This window comes from Oncorhynchus gorbuscha, linkage group LG13 (assembly GCF_021184085.1).
Source record: "Oncorhynchus gorbuscha isolate QuinsamMale2020 ecotype Even-year linkage group LG13, OgorEven_v1.0, whole genome shotgun sequence".
NCBI classification, from domain to species: domain Eukaryota; kingdom Metazoa; phylum Chordata; class Actinopteri; order Salmoniformes; family Salmonidae; genus Oncorhynchus; species Oncorhynchus gorbuscha.
The window spans coordinates 37,872,014-37,888,441 of NC_060185.1; the positions used below are offsets into that span (position 1 = coordinate 37,872,014).

Consider the following 16,428-nt stretch of genomic DNA (forward strand, 5'->3'; position numbering starts at 1 on the left):
ATTGACCCCTAGACCCTATGCCCTGTGCACTTGTGGCGATATGAGAGGATTTTAAAGGCAGAGAAATATGGTAATAGCTCCAAGTTGCACTCTGATTTGCTAGGCACATGTTTCACCATACTGCATACACCAATCAAGTGCATAGGGTATGGTTCTAGGGCACACAAACTAATTCCCCGGAGGGCCAAGTGTCTATGGGTTTTTGCTCCTCCCTTTTACTTGATTGGTTAATTAAGTTCAACAATAGGTAAGGAACTCCCCTCACCTGGTTGTCTAGGTCTGAATTGAAAGGAAAAATCAATAACCCGTAGACACTCGGCCCTCTGTGGAATGAAGTTTGGCACCCCTAGGTGCTAGGGGTTCTAGGGGTAGATTTGGGATTGGGCCATATAACAGACTGGATTCATAAGGTTACAGATTTATTTGGTGTCCCAAATGCCACTATAGTCCCTATATAGTGCATTACTTTGACCAGGGTCCCGTCCCAAGGGGCCCCTATTCCCTACATAGTACAGTACTTTTGACCAGAGCCCTATGGGTCCTGGTCCAAAGAGGTGTACTATATAGGAAATAGAGTGACATTAGGGACACAATATTAGTAACTTCCCCCAAACCTGTTATTTCTGTTCTGTCTGCTCTTCTGTGGTTCTGCAGGAAGACTCTCCAAGGTCACTTCCACATCTACGGACTGTTCAATGAGCTGCGAGACAACAGGAGTCCTATTTACATAATTAAATAAAAGACAAGTAGACAACCTTACCCTGACGTGTGTGTGTGTGTGTGTGTGTGTGTGTGTGTGTGTGTGTGTGTGTGTGTGTGTGTGTGTGTGTGTGTGTGTGTGTGTGTGTGTGTGTGTGTGTGTGTGTGTGTGTGTGTGTGTGTGTGTGTGTGTGTGTCAATTCAAATTAAATCACATACACATGTTTAGCAGATGTTATTGCGGGTGTAGCGAAATGCGTGTGTTTCTAGCTCTGACAGTGCAGTCATTTATGCTGTCTGTGTGCGTGCATGTGTGTTCTCTCTTACTCTCTTTCTGTTTGTGTGATTGTGGTTTTGTGCATAAATTACACAAGGAATAAGGGTGATTAATTCAAATGATTTATTGTAATGACTTAAATTTAAACAGGAAAGGTACAGTAATTACGTATTATTTTATTTTCCAACATTTGGTGCAGTAATGGTTCAATAGAATGAATTATATACTACGGTGAAGCTGTCTGGAAGTAAAAAGAAATGTTAAGAATCGTGTCCTCCCATTGTATGACTCGTATAACTTTGAAAATGAGTCGCAAACCGGACCCTATTTAGTGCACGTTTGACCAGAGCCTAGTGGACTATACAGATAAATAGAGTGCCACTTGTATTTAGGCTACCTTTAATAAAAATAATTATTCAAACTACCCGCATAGCTTTTCACAATCTTTAATAAGGTGCTTTCTCTATTGTGTTTACTGGCGCTTTCACTAAAAAGCTTTTGAGTAACCTTTTCCTCCCTTCTATTGGCTACTGCTGTGATATATTAAGTTTAGACAGCAATACAACCACAAAGATGGACTGATTCACAACCAATTCAACTGTAAAGAGCTTTGTTGAATCCCTTTAAAGTATTCTCTCCTAAGATTACATACACCTCATGTGACGCGCTTCTTCCCGCAGGCAGGGGGCAACATGACGGAGCCATAGCCCAGAGACCCTGCAGCGGTTGCGGCGCTGTTCAGCTTCAATCTGTTCAGATTACCAGAAGACGTCTGAGTACAGGGAAGGACACTGCTCGTTCTACACTCAATAAATTGTTACCAGATTGCGGTTCCTATTCGGGCACGGAAGAGAGAGTGGATGTAAACAATATAGGGGTTTCCCTATCGTCAGGTTCTTCCAGAATCTTCTATTTTGTATCCTAATTAATTGATGCAGTTGAACAGCGATTAAAGCAGGTGATATCGATCTGGTTGAATGGACACGACAAGTGAGAGGCCGGCGGTGAAGATGCCGGGAGCTGTGTCTCTTTCGGACCGTGAAATCCCCCCGGCTCGTGGGCAGCAAGGGTGCTCTGGTACCGGGAAAATAATGGTATCTGGCTCGGGTTCTATGGTTCTACCGGGCGGGATAATCAACCCGCAGGTGCCCATCCGGAATATCAAGATGAAATTCGCGGTTCTGATCGGATTGATCCAGGTGGGGGAGGTTAGCAACAGGGATATCGTGGAGACTGTGCTCAACCTGGTAAGGAAATATAAACCATTTCAGAAACAGCATTTTACACATGCAACAAACACATCATCAACATGCACAGAGCGCTACATTGTAGCACCATAATAAAGGGTACGGGTCTCAGTGGATGACTCGATGCCTGGCAAAACGGGGGTTGCTGCTGCTGCTGCATGTGTTCTGTTCTGTACAGGTCTGATATTGTAGTCTAGAGAACATGTAACTAGATATTACAGATGGGGTTCATTCTTATTAGGGATTGAGGCATTACTCTGAACTCTTATGGAGTGTGACTGTTTCCTCATTTGAGTTTGTGCTTGTTAGACAACATTTCAACATCTGAAGATGACAGCTAACATAACATGACCCATTTGCAATATTTAGAACACATCAGATCAGATACATGGTGCCCTGATCTGATGTGGTGGATGGGACCACAGAAGGTGTCGCACTGGGCAAAAACTGGTTGAGCCAACGTTATTTCCACGTGATTTCAACCCCCCAAATAAAAGTGATGTTGAATGAAGGTGGGAAAACTGATAGAATTTGCAGAAAGTCATCAATCTAAGGGCTTTTCCTATTTTGTTTCACCCAAGTTTTTAACCTAAATGACATGGTGACATTTGTTGTTGATTTCACATTGAATTCACGTCAGTTGACAAACCAAATGTCAATCAAAACTAGATGTTAAACTGACGTCTGTGCCCAGTGGGGTGTGTCTGTCTGTCTCTGTCTGTATGTCTGTCTGTCTGTGTGTTCATGCATGTGTCTGTAGCAGGTACAGGGCAGCGATGTGTGCTGCTGTGGTCTGGCTGCAAGACCCATTCCACCTGTATGCTCTGTCATGCTCTGGTGGTTAGAGTGTTGGACTAGTAACCAGAAGGTTGCAAGTTCAAACCCCTGAGCTGACAAAGTACACATCTGTCTGCCCCTGAACAGGCAGTTAACCCACTGTTCCCAGGCCGTCATTGAAAATAAGAATTTGTTCTTAACTGACTTGCCTAGTTAAATAAAGGTAAAAATAAATCACCAGGGAAACAAGAAACACACCAGATATCCCCAGCACACTGACACATGTCTACAGCCCCTCTGCATCAGGTGCAGACTCATGCCGTGGTGTCCACAGGCTGACCCTTTTGCTCTGTGGTGAGCATAGCTCTTCCACAATATGTTATCAGCCACCACAATACCACCCATTATCATGACCATATGGACCCCAGGGATGGCAGTAGCTCAGATTGGAAACATGATATGAATGTGTCCAGGAGATGGACCTGTCTGTTGACAGGCTTCAGCTTAGTGGAGTTGAACTTGGTGCTCCGTGTGAAATTGAGACTAAATTGTGATCATTTTCAATGGGGAAGATTCCTCTGTGGCGAACAAGTCTTCAATATATGCTGATGTTATAATGGCTTTATAAAATACATTTCATTGATTGATTTGACATAGACGTGTGTGTGTGTGTGTGTGTGTGTGTGTGTGTGTGTGTGTGTGTGTGTGTGTGTGTGTGTGTGTGTGTGTGTGTGTGTGTGTGTGTGTGTGTGTGTGTGTGTGTGTGTGTGTATATTAGGTGGACATCGGCTAGTGAAGGCTGGTAGTAACAGTAAATCCTAACTGTGGCTGATGCCTAGTTCAGACTTCACCAATCAATCAATGAAATGTATTTATAAAGCCTTTTTTTTTTTACATCAGCCGATGTCACAAAGTGCTGTACAGAAACCCTGCCAAAACCCCCAAACCGCAAGCAATGCAGATGTAGAAGCATAAGAGGCAACTTTAATGGTAGCTATTGCAGGTATGAAGATGGAACCAGTCCATTCAACCATCATATTTCACTAATAGTTCCCATTTGGCCTCTTAGGCTTCCTGTCTAATATATCTGGGTAAATGGTGAAATATCAGTCCTAATAGGCTATAGTTGTTTCATATAATATAATAATAATATATGATTTAGCTTTTATCATTTCATGTGTGCATACATTCTACGATGGGTGGTCCCGGGATTGATGTGTTGAGCTGCTTTCATTTGAAAAATGGAAAAACTGTCTAATATTAACAATCATCCATCAACTCCTTGTAGAAGTGGAAATTGTATTTGAGTCACAAATGGCACCCTATTTCCTATATAGTGCACTATGTTTGACCAGAGCCCTATGGTCAGAAGTAGTGAACTATAGGAATAGAGTTCCATGTGTGAACATACCGTGTTTCATGTGATGGTTTTTAGTGCTGCATGTCAGGAGGTGTGTTTTTAATGTGCCCCTGGTAATGATGAAGCAGTGTGTATGATGGTGAACAGTTCTGTATCGAGAACATTATGTTTCTTTCTGAGTAATGTCTCCTCTCCTCTAACTAATGGTTCCATTAACACGTCTCTGTCATCAGGCAGGACAAACTACAATGCATGAGAACTAGAAGGAATAGCATAACACTCAATTAGGGACTGTTAAAGAGCAAAAATGGAATCTAAAAAGGTGATTGCTGTAATGGAAAACAGACACAAGCAGGCTAGGGTAGAGATGTAGAATGCATCCCAAATGGCACCCTATTCCTTATATGGTGGACTACTTTTGACCAGTATACTATAAAGAGAATAGAGTGCTATTTTGGATGCACCATATGAGTGTACAGGGCTGCATCTGTCTGATTCATATCCCCACAGTTCACTTGAGGTTGGATGAACACATACTGTAGCAGCACGGTCTCAATTGGAGAGAGACAGTGGGATGGAGGGAACATTTTAGCATAATGCTAATCGTGTCTCTCCTGTATGTATGAATGAATGATTCAGAGGGTCAGGACTCTGAACAGAGACCAGTCTGATTACAGAACAATGGAGAGAGCGACGTGGCGCGACTGAGAGCAGAGTCAAGTAGGATCAGGTTGACAATGATGAGTGGATGAAAGGATGAAAGGAGGAGTAGGAAGAGGTGGAATAGGACGGGAAGAGAGATATAGGTCAAGTTCCTGCCCGACTAGATTTGCAGGCATTGCATTGAGTCAAACCAATGGTTGCGTGCTATGTCGTCATCATCGACTATGCAGTCGGGCATCAGATGGTGATATCATATGATGTGGTTAGCAGATGTGTTAAAAATACAGTACCTATCCAGGCATTGTAAGATCTTGCATGCATTTGCAATGTACTTGGGAAGGAACTTGACCATAGTGATCTTTCGTATGAGGCCATGTAAAAACCTTGTACACATGATCTTGATGTGTACATGCATCCTAAACTTATGGACTGGCATGTTGAATCTAGCTAGTGTTATGAATAACTAGGGTATTTTGGGGGGCAGGTAGCCGAAGTGGTTTGAGCTTTGGGCCAGTAACCGAAAGGTTGCTAGATCAAATCCCTGAGCTGATAATTAAAACATCTGTCGTTCTGCCCCTGAACAAGGCAGTTAACCCACTGTTCCTAGGCTGTCATTGTGAAAAATAATTTGTTCTTAACTGACTTGCCTAGTTAAACTAAAGGATAAATATGGCTGAGAACTGAAGTTGGCCATCCCTCGATCTAGACTAGGTTATGTCCCAAATGGCACCCTATATAGTGCACTATGGGCCCTGGTCAAAAGTAGTACTGGACATTACAGTATAGAGAATAGGGTGCCATTTGGGATGCAACCTAGATGATGGAACACCACTCCTGGGTCTTAAAGGGCTCAAATCCATTCTGACACATCAACTGCACACTGTCCCGTGGAGGAGAATAATGAACCTCCTATCAGACAGATGCTGCAACACTGTGTTGTGATGCTATAAGGCAGTATCCTGCCCCACGGTGCCACCTTCCATCATCTCAGCTCATTAAGCCTGGTTAGCTCGTTTATCTTCTCTATAGAAGCCAGTCTGAATAAAGCTGTAAATAAGATAACGTGTCATAATGAATTAAGTCTCCCCTCTAGGTGGGTTTCATTCAGCAGGATTGTATTCATTAATGCACACCGAAGCAAAACGTTTCGCAACTGAAAAAATGTTGAAAATGACCGTTTCTTATTGGAAAAGTTCAGGTCTATTTTCTTCCGTTTGGTTTCTAGTGAATACTACCCAGGAATTTGATTGTTTAATGAGGGATGAGATTAATCAGGACTTTTTCACTTAGCAACATTCAGATTCAGTGTTTAATAGTCACATGTACAGGGTTGCAGGTGTGATTGCTGGGTACAGTGAAAATCTTAGGCTTCGAGTTCCAAGATGCAGGACTAAGTTAATTAAAATGATCTAAATGGTAATAAAAACAACAACAATATGAATATAAATAGCACTATATGCTATGTACAATAACAACTGTAGCAGTGATGAATAAATAAGGCAGAGTAAAGACTGTTGAGGGGGTGGGGGAGAAAAATGACCATTGAGGGAGTGTGGGGACTAAACAAAATTAAAAACCTGTTTTGATCAGCAGTCTGTTCTTCACCTGTAGTTTGTCCCAGCAGTTCATTAAATATGTAATAACACCATGTTCATAAAGTGCTTCTCTGAAACCCAATAATGCTAAGATCAGGGACCAGTACACAGTGTATTTACATTAGCATATTCTGGATATTACTGACTAGGTCAGAGAACTAGTCATCTGGAATATGATTATGATTCTGGTCAGCCACCGCAGATCCCCATCACCATTCTGCCTGGCTGGTGGTGTCTCTGGGTGGCAGCTGGCACGTTGCCACACTTCCTATCCCACATCTGTTTTACAGGGTGGCTGATGGATGGCTGATGGATGGATCAGAGGCTGCTACTGATAGATGATGCAGTAGGCCTACAGTAACAGTGTTTTAGATGCTGCAGTAGTCCTACAGTAAGTGTTTTAGATGCTGCAGTAGTCCTACAGTAACAGTATGATAGATGATGCAGTAGTCCTACAGTAACAGTGTTTTAGATGATGCAGTAGGCCTACAGTAACAGTGTTTTAGATGCTGCAGTAGTCCTACAGTAACAGTGTTTTAGATGATGCAGTAGTCCTACAGTAACAGTGTTTTAGATGATGCAGTAGTCCTACAGTAACAGTGTTTTAGATGATGCAGTAGTCCTACAGTAACAGTGTTTTAGATGCTGCAGTAGGCCTACAGTAACAGTGTGATAGATGATGCAGTAGTCCTACAGTAACAGTGTTTTAGATGATGCAGTAGTCCTACAGTAACAGTATGATAGATGATGCAGTAGTCCTACAGTAACAGTGTGACAGATGCTGCAGTAGGTCTACAGTAACAGCGTGATAGATGATGCAGTAGTCCTACAGTATCAGTGTGATTGATGATACAGTAGGCCTGCAGTAAGTGTTATAGATGATGCAGCAGACCTACAGTAACAGTGTGATTGATGATACAGTAGGCCTGCAGTAAGTTATAGATGCTGCAGTAGTCCTACAGTAACAGTGTTTTAGATGCTGCAGTAGTCCTACAGTAACAGTATGATAGATGATGCAGTAGTCCTACAGTAACAGTGTTTTAGATGATGCAGTAGTCCTACAGTAACAGTGTTTTAGATGATGCAGTAGGCCTACAGTAACAGTGTTTTAGATGATGCAGTAGGCCTACAGTAACAGTGTGATAAATGATACAGCTGGCCTACAGTAACAGTGTGACAGATGCTGCAGCTGGCCTACAGTAACAGTGTGATAGATGATGCAGCTGGCCTACAGTAACAGTGTGATAGATCAAATCAAATCAAATTTATTTATATAGCCCTTCGTACATCAGCTGATATCTCAAAGTGCTGTACAGAAACCCAGCCTAAAACCCCAAACAGCAAACAATGCAGGTGTAAAAGCACGGTGGCTAGGAAAAACTCCCTAGAAAGGCCAAAACCTAGGAAGAAACCTAGAGAGGAACCGGGCTATGTGGGGTGGCCAGTCCTCTTCTGGCTGTGCCGGGTAGAGATTATAACAGAACATGACCAAGATGTTCAAATGTTCATAAATGACCAGCATGGTCAAATAATAATAAGGCAGAACAGTTGAAACTGGAGCAGCAGCACAGTCAGATGGACTGGGGACAGCAAGGAGCCATCATGTCAGGTAGTCCTGGGGCACGGTCCTAGGGCTCAGGTCCTCCGAGAGAGAGAAAGAAAGAGAGAATTAGAGAGAGCATATGTGGGGTGGCCAGTCCTCTTCTGGCTGTGCCAGGTGGAGATTATAACAGAACGTGGCCAAGATGTTCAAATGTTCATAAATGACCAGCATGGTTGAATAATAGTAAGGCAGAACAGTTGAAACTGGAGCAGGAGCATGGCCAGGTGGACTGGGGACAGCAAGGAGTCCTCATGTCAGGTAGTCCTGGGACATGGTCCTAGGGCCCAGGCCAGTTGAAACTGGAGCAGCAGCATGGCCAGGTGGACTGGGGACAGCAAGGAGTCATCATGTCAGGTAGTCCTGGGGCATGGTTCTAGGGCTCAGGTCCTCCGAGAGAGAGAAAGAAAGAGAGAAGGAGAGAATTAGAGAACGCACACTTAGATTTACACAGGACACCGAATAGGACAGGAGAAGTACTCCAGATAAACAAACTGACCCTAGCCCCCGACACATAAACTACTGCAGCATAAATACTGGAGGCTGAGACAGGAGGGGTCAGGAGACACTGTGGCCCCATCCGAGGACACCCCGGACAGGGCCAAACAGGAAGGATATAACCCCACCCACTTTGCCAAAGCACAGCCCCCACACCACTAGAGGGAAATCTTCAACCACCAACTTACCATCCTGAGACAAGGCCGAGTATAGCCCACAAAGATCTCCGACACGGTACAACCCAAGGGGTGGGGGGAACCCAGACAGGCCGACCACAACAGTGAATCAACCCACCCAGGTGACGCATCCCCCCCAGGGACGGCACGAGAGAGCCCCAGCAAGCCAGTGACTCAGCCCCGTAACAGGGTTAGAGGCAGAGAATCCCAGTGGAAAAAGGGGAACCGGCCAGGCAGAGACAGCAAGGGCGGTTCGTTGCTCCAGAGCCTTTCCGTTCACCTTCCCACTCCTGGGCCAGACTACACTCAATCATATGACCCACTGAAGAGATGAGTCTTCAGTAAAGACTTAAAGGTTGAGACCGAGTTTGCGTCTCTGACATGGGTAGGCAGACCGTTCCATAAAAATGGAGCTCTATAGGAGAAAGCCCTGCCTCCAGCTGTTTGCTTAGAAATTCTAGGGACAATTAGGAGGCCTGCGTCTTGTGACCGTAGCGTACGTATAGGTATGTACGGCAGGACCAAATCAGAGAGGTAGGTAGGAGCAAGCCCATGTAATGCTTTGTAGGTTAGCAGTAAAACCTTGAAATCAGCCCTTGCTTTGACAGGAAGCCAGTGTAGAGAGGCTAGCACTGGAGTAATATGATCAAATTTTTGGTTCTAGTCAGGATTCTAGCAGCCGTATTTAGCACTAACTGAAGTTTATTTAGTGCTTTATCCGGGTAGCCGGAAAATAGAGCATTGCAGTAGTCTAACCTAGAAGTGACAAAAGCATGGATTAATTTTTCTGCATCATTTTTGGACAGAAAGTTTCTGATTTTTGCAATGTTACGTAGATGGAAAAAAGCTGTCCTCGAAATGGTCTTGATATGTTCTTCAAAAGAGAGATCAGGGTCCAGAGTAACGCCGAGGTCCTTCACAGTTTTATTTGAGACGACTGTACAACCATTAAGATTAATTGTCAGATTCAACAGAAGGTCTCTTTGTTTCTTGGGACCTAGAACAAGCATCTCTGTTTTGTCCGAGTTTAATAGTAGAAAGTTTGCAGCCATCCACTTCCTTATGTCTGAAACACATGCTTCTAGCGAGGGCAATTTTGGTGCTTCACCATGTTTCATTGAAATGTACAGCTGTGTGTCATCCGCATAGCAGTGAAAGTTTACATTATGTTTTCGAATAACATCCCCAAGAGGTAAAATATATAGTGAAAACAATAGTGGTCCTAAAACAGAACCTTGAGGAACACCGAAATGTACAGTTGATTTGTCAGAGGACAAACCATTCACAGAGACAAACTGATATCTTTCCGACAGATAAGACCTAAACCAGGCCAGAACATGTCCGTGTAGACCAATTTGGGTTTCCAATCTCTCCAAAAGAATGTGGTGATCGATGGTATCAAAAGCAGCACTAAGGTCTAGGAGCACGAGGACAGATGCAGAGCCTCGGTCCGATGCCATCAAAATGTCATTTACCACCTTCACAAGTGCCGTCTCAGTGCTATGATGGGGTCTAAAACCAGACTGAAGCATTTCGTATACATTGTTTGTCTTCAGGAAGGCAGTGAGTTGCTGCGCAACAGCCTTCTCTAAAATCTTTGAGAGATTATAGATGATGCAGTAGGCCTAAAGTAACAGTGTGATAGATGATGCAGCTGGCCTACAGTAACAGTGTGATAGATGATGCAGTAGGCCTACAGTAACAGTGTGATAGATGATGCAGCTGGCCTACAGTAACAGTGTGATAGATGATGCAGCTGGTCTACAGTAACAGTGTGATAGATGATGCAGCTGGCCTACAGTAACAGTGTGATAGATGATGCAGTAGGCCTACAGTAACAGTGTGATAGATGATGCAGCTGGCCTACAGTAACAGTGTGATAGATGATGCAGTAGGCCTACAGTAACAGTGTGATAGATGATGCAGCTGGCCTACAGTAACAGTGTTTTAGATGATGCAGTAGTCCTACAGTATCAGTGTGATTGATGATACAGTAGGCCTGCAGTAAGTGTTATAGATGATGCAGCAGACCTACAGTAACAGTGTGATTGATGATACAGTAGGCCTGCAGTAAGTTATAGATGATGCAGCAGGCCTACAGTAACAGTGTTTTAGATGCTGCAGTAGTCCTACAGTAACAGTGTGATAGATGATGCAGCTGGCCTACAGTAACAGTGTGATAGATGATGCAGTAGGCCTACAGTAACAGTGTGATAGATGATGCAGTAGGCCTACAGTAACAGTGTTTTAGATGATGCAGTAGGCCTACAGTAACAGTGTTTTAGATGATGCAATAGGCCTACAGTAACAGTGTGATAAATGATGCAGCTGGCCTACAGTAACAGAGTGATAGATGATGCAGTAGGCCTACAGTAACAGTGTTTTAGATGATGCAGTAGGCCTACAGTAACAGTGTGATTAATGATGCAGCTGGCCTACAGTAACAGTGTGACAGATGCTGCAGCTGGCCTACAGTAACAGTGTGATAGATGATGCAGTAGGCCTACAGTAACAGTGTGATAGATGATGCAGCTGGCCTACAGTAAGGGTGTGATAGATGATGCAGCTGGCCTACAGTAACAGTGTTTTAGATGATGCAGTAGGCCTACAGTAACAGTGTTTTAGATGATGCAGTAGTCCTACAGTAACAGTGTGATAGATGATGCAGCTGGCCTACAGTAATAGTGTTTTAGATGATGCAGTAATTCTACAGTAACTGTGTGATAGATGATACAGTAGGCCTGCAGTAAGTTATAGATGATGCAGCAGGCCTACAGTAACAGTGTTTTAGATGATGCAGTAGTCCTACAGTAACAGTGTGATAGATGATGCAGCTGGCCTACAGTAATAGTGTTTTAGATGATGCAGTAATTCTACAGTAACAGTGTGATAGATGATACAGTAGGCCTGCAGTAAGTTATAGATGATGCAGCAGGCCTACAGTAACAGTGTTTTAGATGATGCAGTAGTCCTACAGTAACAGTGTGATAGATGATGCAGCTGGCCTACAGTAATAGTGTTTTAGATGATGCAGTAATTCTACAGTAAGTGTGATAGATGATGCAGCTGGCCTACAGTAATAGTGTTTTAGATGATGCAGTAATTCTACAGTAAGTGTGATAGATGATGCAGTAGGCCTACAGTAACAGTGTGATAGATGATGCAGTAGTCCTACAGTAACAGTGTTTTAGATGATGCAGTAGTCCTACAGTAACAGTATGATAGATGATGCAGTAGTCCTACAGTAACAGTGTTTTAGATGATGCAGTAGTCCTACAGTAACAGTGTTTTAGATGATGCAGTAGGCCTACAGTAACAGTGTTTTAGATGATGCAGTAGGCCTACAGTAACAGTGTGATAAATGATACAGCTGGCCTACAGTAACAGTGTGACAGATGCTGCAGCTGGCCTACAGTAACAGTGTGATAGATGCTGCAGCTGGCCTACAGTAACAGTGTGATAGATGATGCAGTAGGCCTACAGTAACAGTGTGATAAATGATGCAGCTGGCCTACAGTAACAGTGTGATAGATGCTGCAGTAGGCCTACAGTAACAGTGTGATAGATGATGCAGCTGGCCTACAGTAACAGTGTGATAGATGATGCAGCTGGTCTACAGTAACAGTGTGATAGATGATGCAGCTGGCCTACAGTAACAGTGTGATAGATGATGCAGTAGGCCTACAGTAACAGTGTGATAGATGATGCAGCTGGCCTACAGTAACAGTGTGATAGATGATGCAGTAGGCCTACAGTAACAGTGTGATGGATGATGCAGCTGGCCTACAGTAAGTGTGATAGATGATGCAGTAGTTCTACAGTAACAGTGTGATAGATGATGCAGTATTCCTACAGTAACAGTGTCATAAATGATGCAGCTGGCCTACAGTAACAGTGTGACAGATGCTGCAGCTGGCCTACAGTAACAGTGTGATAGATGATGCAGTAGTCCTACAGTATCAGTGTGATTGATGATACAGTAGGCCTGCAGTAAGTGTTATAGATGATGCAGCAGACCTACAGTAACAGTGTGATTGATGATACAGTAGGCCTGCAGTAAGTTATAGATGATGCAGCAGGCCTACAGTAACAGTGTTTTAGATGCTGCAGTAGTCCTACAGTAACAGTGTGATAGATTATGCAGCTGGCCTACAGTAACAGTGTGATAGATGATGCAGTAGGCCTACAGTAACAGTGTGATAGATGATGCAGTAGGCCTACAGTAACAGTGTTTTAGATGATGCAATAGGCCTACAGTAACAGTGTGATAAATGATGCAGCTGGCCTACAGTAACAGAGTGATAGATGATGCAGTAGACCTACAGTAACAGTGTTTTAGATGATGCAGTAGGCCTACAGTAACAGTGTGATAAATGATGCAGCTGGCCTACAGTAACAGTGTGACAGATGCTGCAGCTGGCCTACAGTAACAGTGTGATAGATGATGCAGTAGGCCTACAGTAACAGTGTGATAGATGATGCAGCTGGCCTACAGTAACAGTGTGATAGATGATGCAGCTGGCCTACAGTAACAGTGTGATAGATGATGCAGTAGGCCTACAGTAACAGTGTGATAGATGATGCAGTAGTTCTACAGTAACAGTGTGATAGATGATGCAGTAGTTCTACAGTAACAGTGTTTTAGATGATGCAGTAGGCCTACAGTAACAGTGTTTAGATGATGCAGTAGTCCTACAGTAACAGTGTGATAGATGATGCAGCTGGCCTACAGTAATAGTGTTTTAAATGATGCAGTAATTCTACAGTAACAGTGTGATAGATGATGCAGTAGGCCTACAGTAAGTGTTTTAGATGCTGCAGTAGTCCTACAGTAACAGTATGATAGATGCTGCAGTAGTCCTACAGTAACAGTGTTTTAGATGCTGCAGTAGTCCTACAGTAACAGTATGATAGATGATGCAGTAGTCCTACAGTAACAGTGTTTTAGATGATGCAGTAGTCCTACAGTAACAGTGTTTTAGATGATGCAGTAGGCCTACAGTAACAGTGTTTTAGATGATGCAGTAGGCCTACAGTAACAGTGTGATAAATGATACAGCTGGCCTACAGTAACAGTGTGACAGATGCTGCAGCTGGCCTACAGTAACAGTGTGATAGATGCTGCAGCTGGCCTACAGTAACAGTGTGATAGATGATGCAGTAGGCCTACAGTAACAGTGTGATAGATGATGCAGCTGTCCTACAGTAACAGTGTGATAGATGATGCAGTAGGCCTACAGTAACAGTGTGATGGATGATGCAGCTGGCCTACAGTAAGTGTGATAGATGATGCAGTAGTTCTACAGTAACAGTGTGATAGATGATGCAGTATTCCTACAGTAACAGTGTCATAAATGATGCAGCTGGCCTACAGTAACAGTGTGACAGATGCTGCAGCTGGCCTACAGTAACAGTGTGATAGATGATGCAGTAGTCCTACAGTATCAGTGTGATTGATGATACAGTAGGCCTGCAGTAAGTGTTATAGATGATGCAGCAGACCTACAGTAACAGTGTGATTGATGATACGGTAGGCCTGCAGTAAGTTATAGATGATGCAGTAGGCCTACAGTAACAGTGTTTTAGATGATGCAATAGGCCTACAGTAACAGTGTGATAAATGATGCAGCTGGCCTACAGTAACAGAGTGATAGATGATGCAGTAGACCTACAGTAACAGTGTTTTAGATGATGCAGTAGGCCTACAGTAACAGTGTGATAAATGATGCAGCTGGCCTACAGTAACAGTGTGACAGATGCTGCAGCTGGCCTACAGTAACAGTGTGATAGATGATGCAGTAGGCCTACAGTAACAGTGTGATAGATGATGCAGCTGGCCTACAGTAACAGTGTGATAGATGATGCAGCTGGCCTACAGTAACAGTGTGATAGATGATGCAGTAGGCCTACAGTAACAGTGTGATAGATGATGCAGTAGTTCTACAGTAACAGTGTGATAGATGATGCAGTAGTTCTACAGTAACAGTGTTTTAGATGATGCAGTAGGCCTACAGTAACAGTGTTTAGATGATGCAGTAGTCCTACAGTAACAGTGTGATAGATGATGCAGCTGGCCTACAGTAATAGTGTTTTAGATGATGCAGTAATTCTACAGTAACAGTGTGATAGAGGATACAGTAGGCCTGCAGTAAGTTATAGATGATGCAGCAGGCCTACAGTAACAGTGTTTTAGATGATGCAGTAGTCCTACAGTAACAGTGTGATAGATGATGCAGCTGGCCTACAGTAATAGTGTTTTAGATGATGCAGTAATTCTACAGTAACAGTGTGATAGATGATGCAGTAGGCCTACAGTAAGTGTTTTAGATGATGCAGTAGGCCTACAGTAACAGTGTGATAGATGATGCAGCTAGCCTACAGTAACAGTGTGATAGATGATGCAGCTGGCCTACAGTAACAGTGTGATAGATGATGCAGCTGGCCTACAGTAACAGTGTGATAGATGATGCAGCTGGCCTACAGTAACAGTGTGATAGATGATGCAGTAGGCCTACAGTAACAGTGTGATAGATGACGCAGCTGGCCTACAGTAACAGTGTGATGTGTAGCCTAACTGTGTTAGTGTACCAGCTTTATCCATCTACACAGCCCCAGGAGAACAGCCCCAGTGACCTTGCTGCTGCAGTAATATAAAAGTGTGTTTGAAATGGCTCCCTATATAGAGAATAGCGTGCTGTTTGGGATGCAGACAACGACAGCCCCATATTCATAAGGACCGCCCATGCATTCAATGTCTAAGCACTCAGTCTCAGTGTAAGGATCACTATTTCTCATCTTTATATTTTCCTTGATTTAAGTTGAAATCTAAATGTAAATCAGTAATAGTGATGTGACTAAACTCAGGCTACTGTTTGTCACATGGCTTATGTCCTGCTGTCTAAACATGACAAAGCAGTGTGTGTACTTGCGTGTCTGTTTAGGATGTCATGCTGCTTGATAGTCTTAGTGGGTATATACAGTTTGGATATAAGTGCACAAGGCGAGACTTAGATGCAGTTACAGGAGGCAGATGGTTAGAGTCCAAGGTGTTTATTAACAATCCAAAAGAGGTAGGCAAAAGAATGGTAGTGGACAGGCAAAAAGTCAAAACCAGTTCAGAGTTCCAGAGGTACAGAATGGTCAGGCAGGCTCGAGGTCAGGCAGAATGGTCAGGCAGGCTCGAGGTCAGGAAGAATGGTCAGGCAGGCTCGAGGTCAGGGCAGGCAGAATGGTCAGGCAGGCTCGAGGTCAGGGCAGGCAGAATGGTCAGGCAGGCTCGAGGTCAGGGCAGGCAGAAGGGTCAGGCAGGCTCGAGGTCAGGGCAGGCTCGAGGTCAGGGCAGGCAGAATGGTCAGGCAGGCTCGAGGTCAGGGCAGGCAGAATGGTCAGGCAGGCTCGAGGTCAGGGCAGGCAGAATGGTCAGGCAGGCTCGAGGTCAGGGCAGGCAGAATGGCAGGCAGGCACGAGGTCAGGGCAGGCACGAGGTCAGGGCAGGCAGAATGGCAGGCAGGCACGAGGTCAGGGCATGCAGAATGG

General features: G+C 43.9%; 1 protein-coding gene across 8 annotated transcripts in view; it reads left to right on the forward strand.

The window, feature by feature from the left end:
* Nucleotides 1–1,758: 1,758 nt before the first annotated feature.
* LOC123992838 (neurobeachin-like) overlaps nt 1,759–16,428 on the forward strand; it is a 342,421-nt gene continuing 327,751 nt past the window's right edge. For all 8 annotated transcript variants that reach the window (XM_046294393.1, XM_046294395.1, XM_046294397.1 and 5 more), the window contains exon 1: nt 1,759–2,223. In XM_046294393.1, coding sequence (XP_046150349.1) covers nt 1,954–2,223 — 270 coding nt within the window. In that variant the 5' untranslated portion in view covers nt 1,759–1,953. The remainder of the gene's footprint in view (nt 2,224–16,428) is intronic.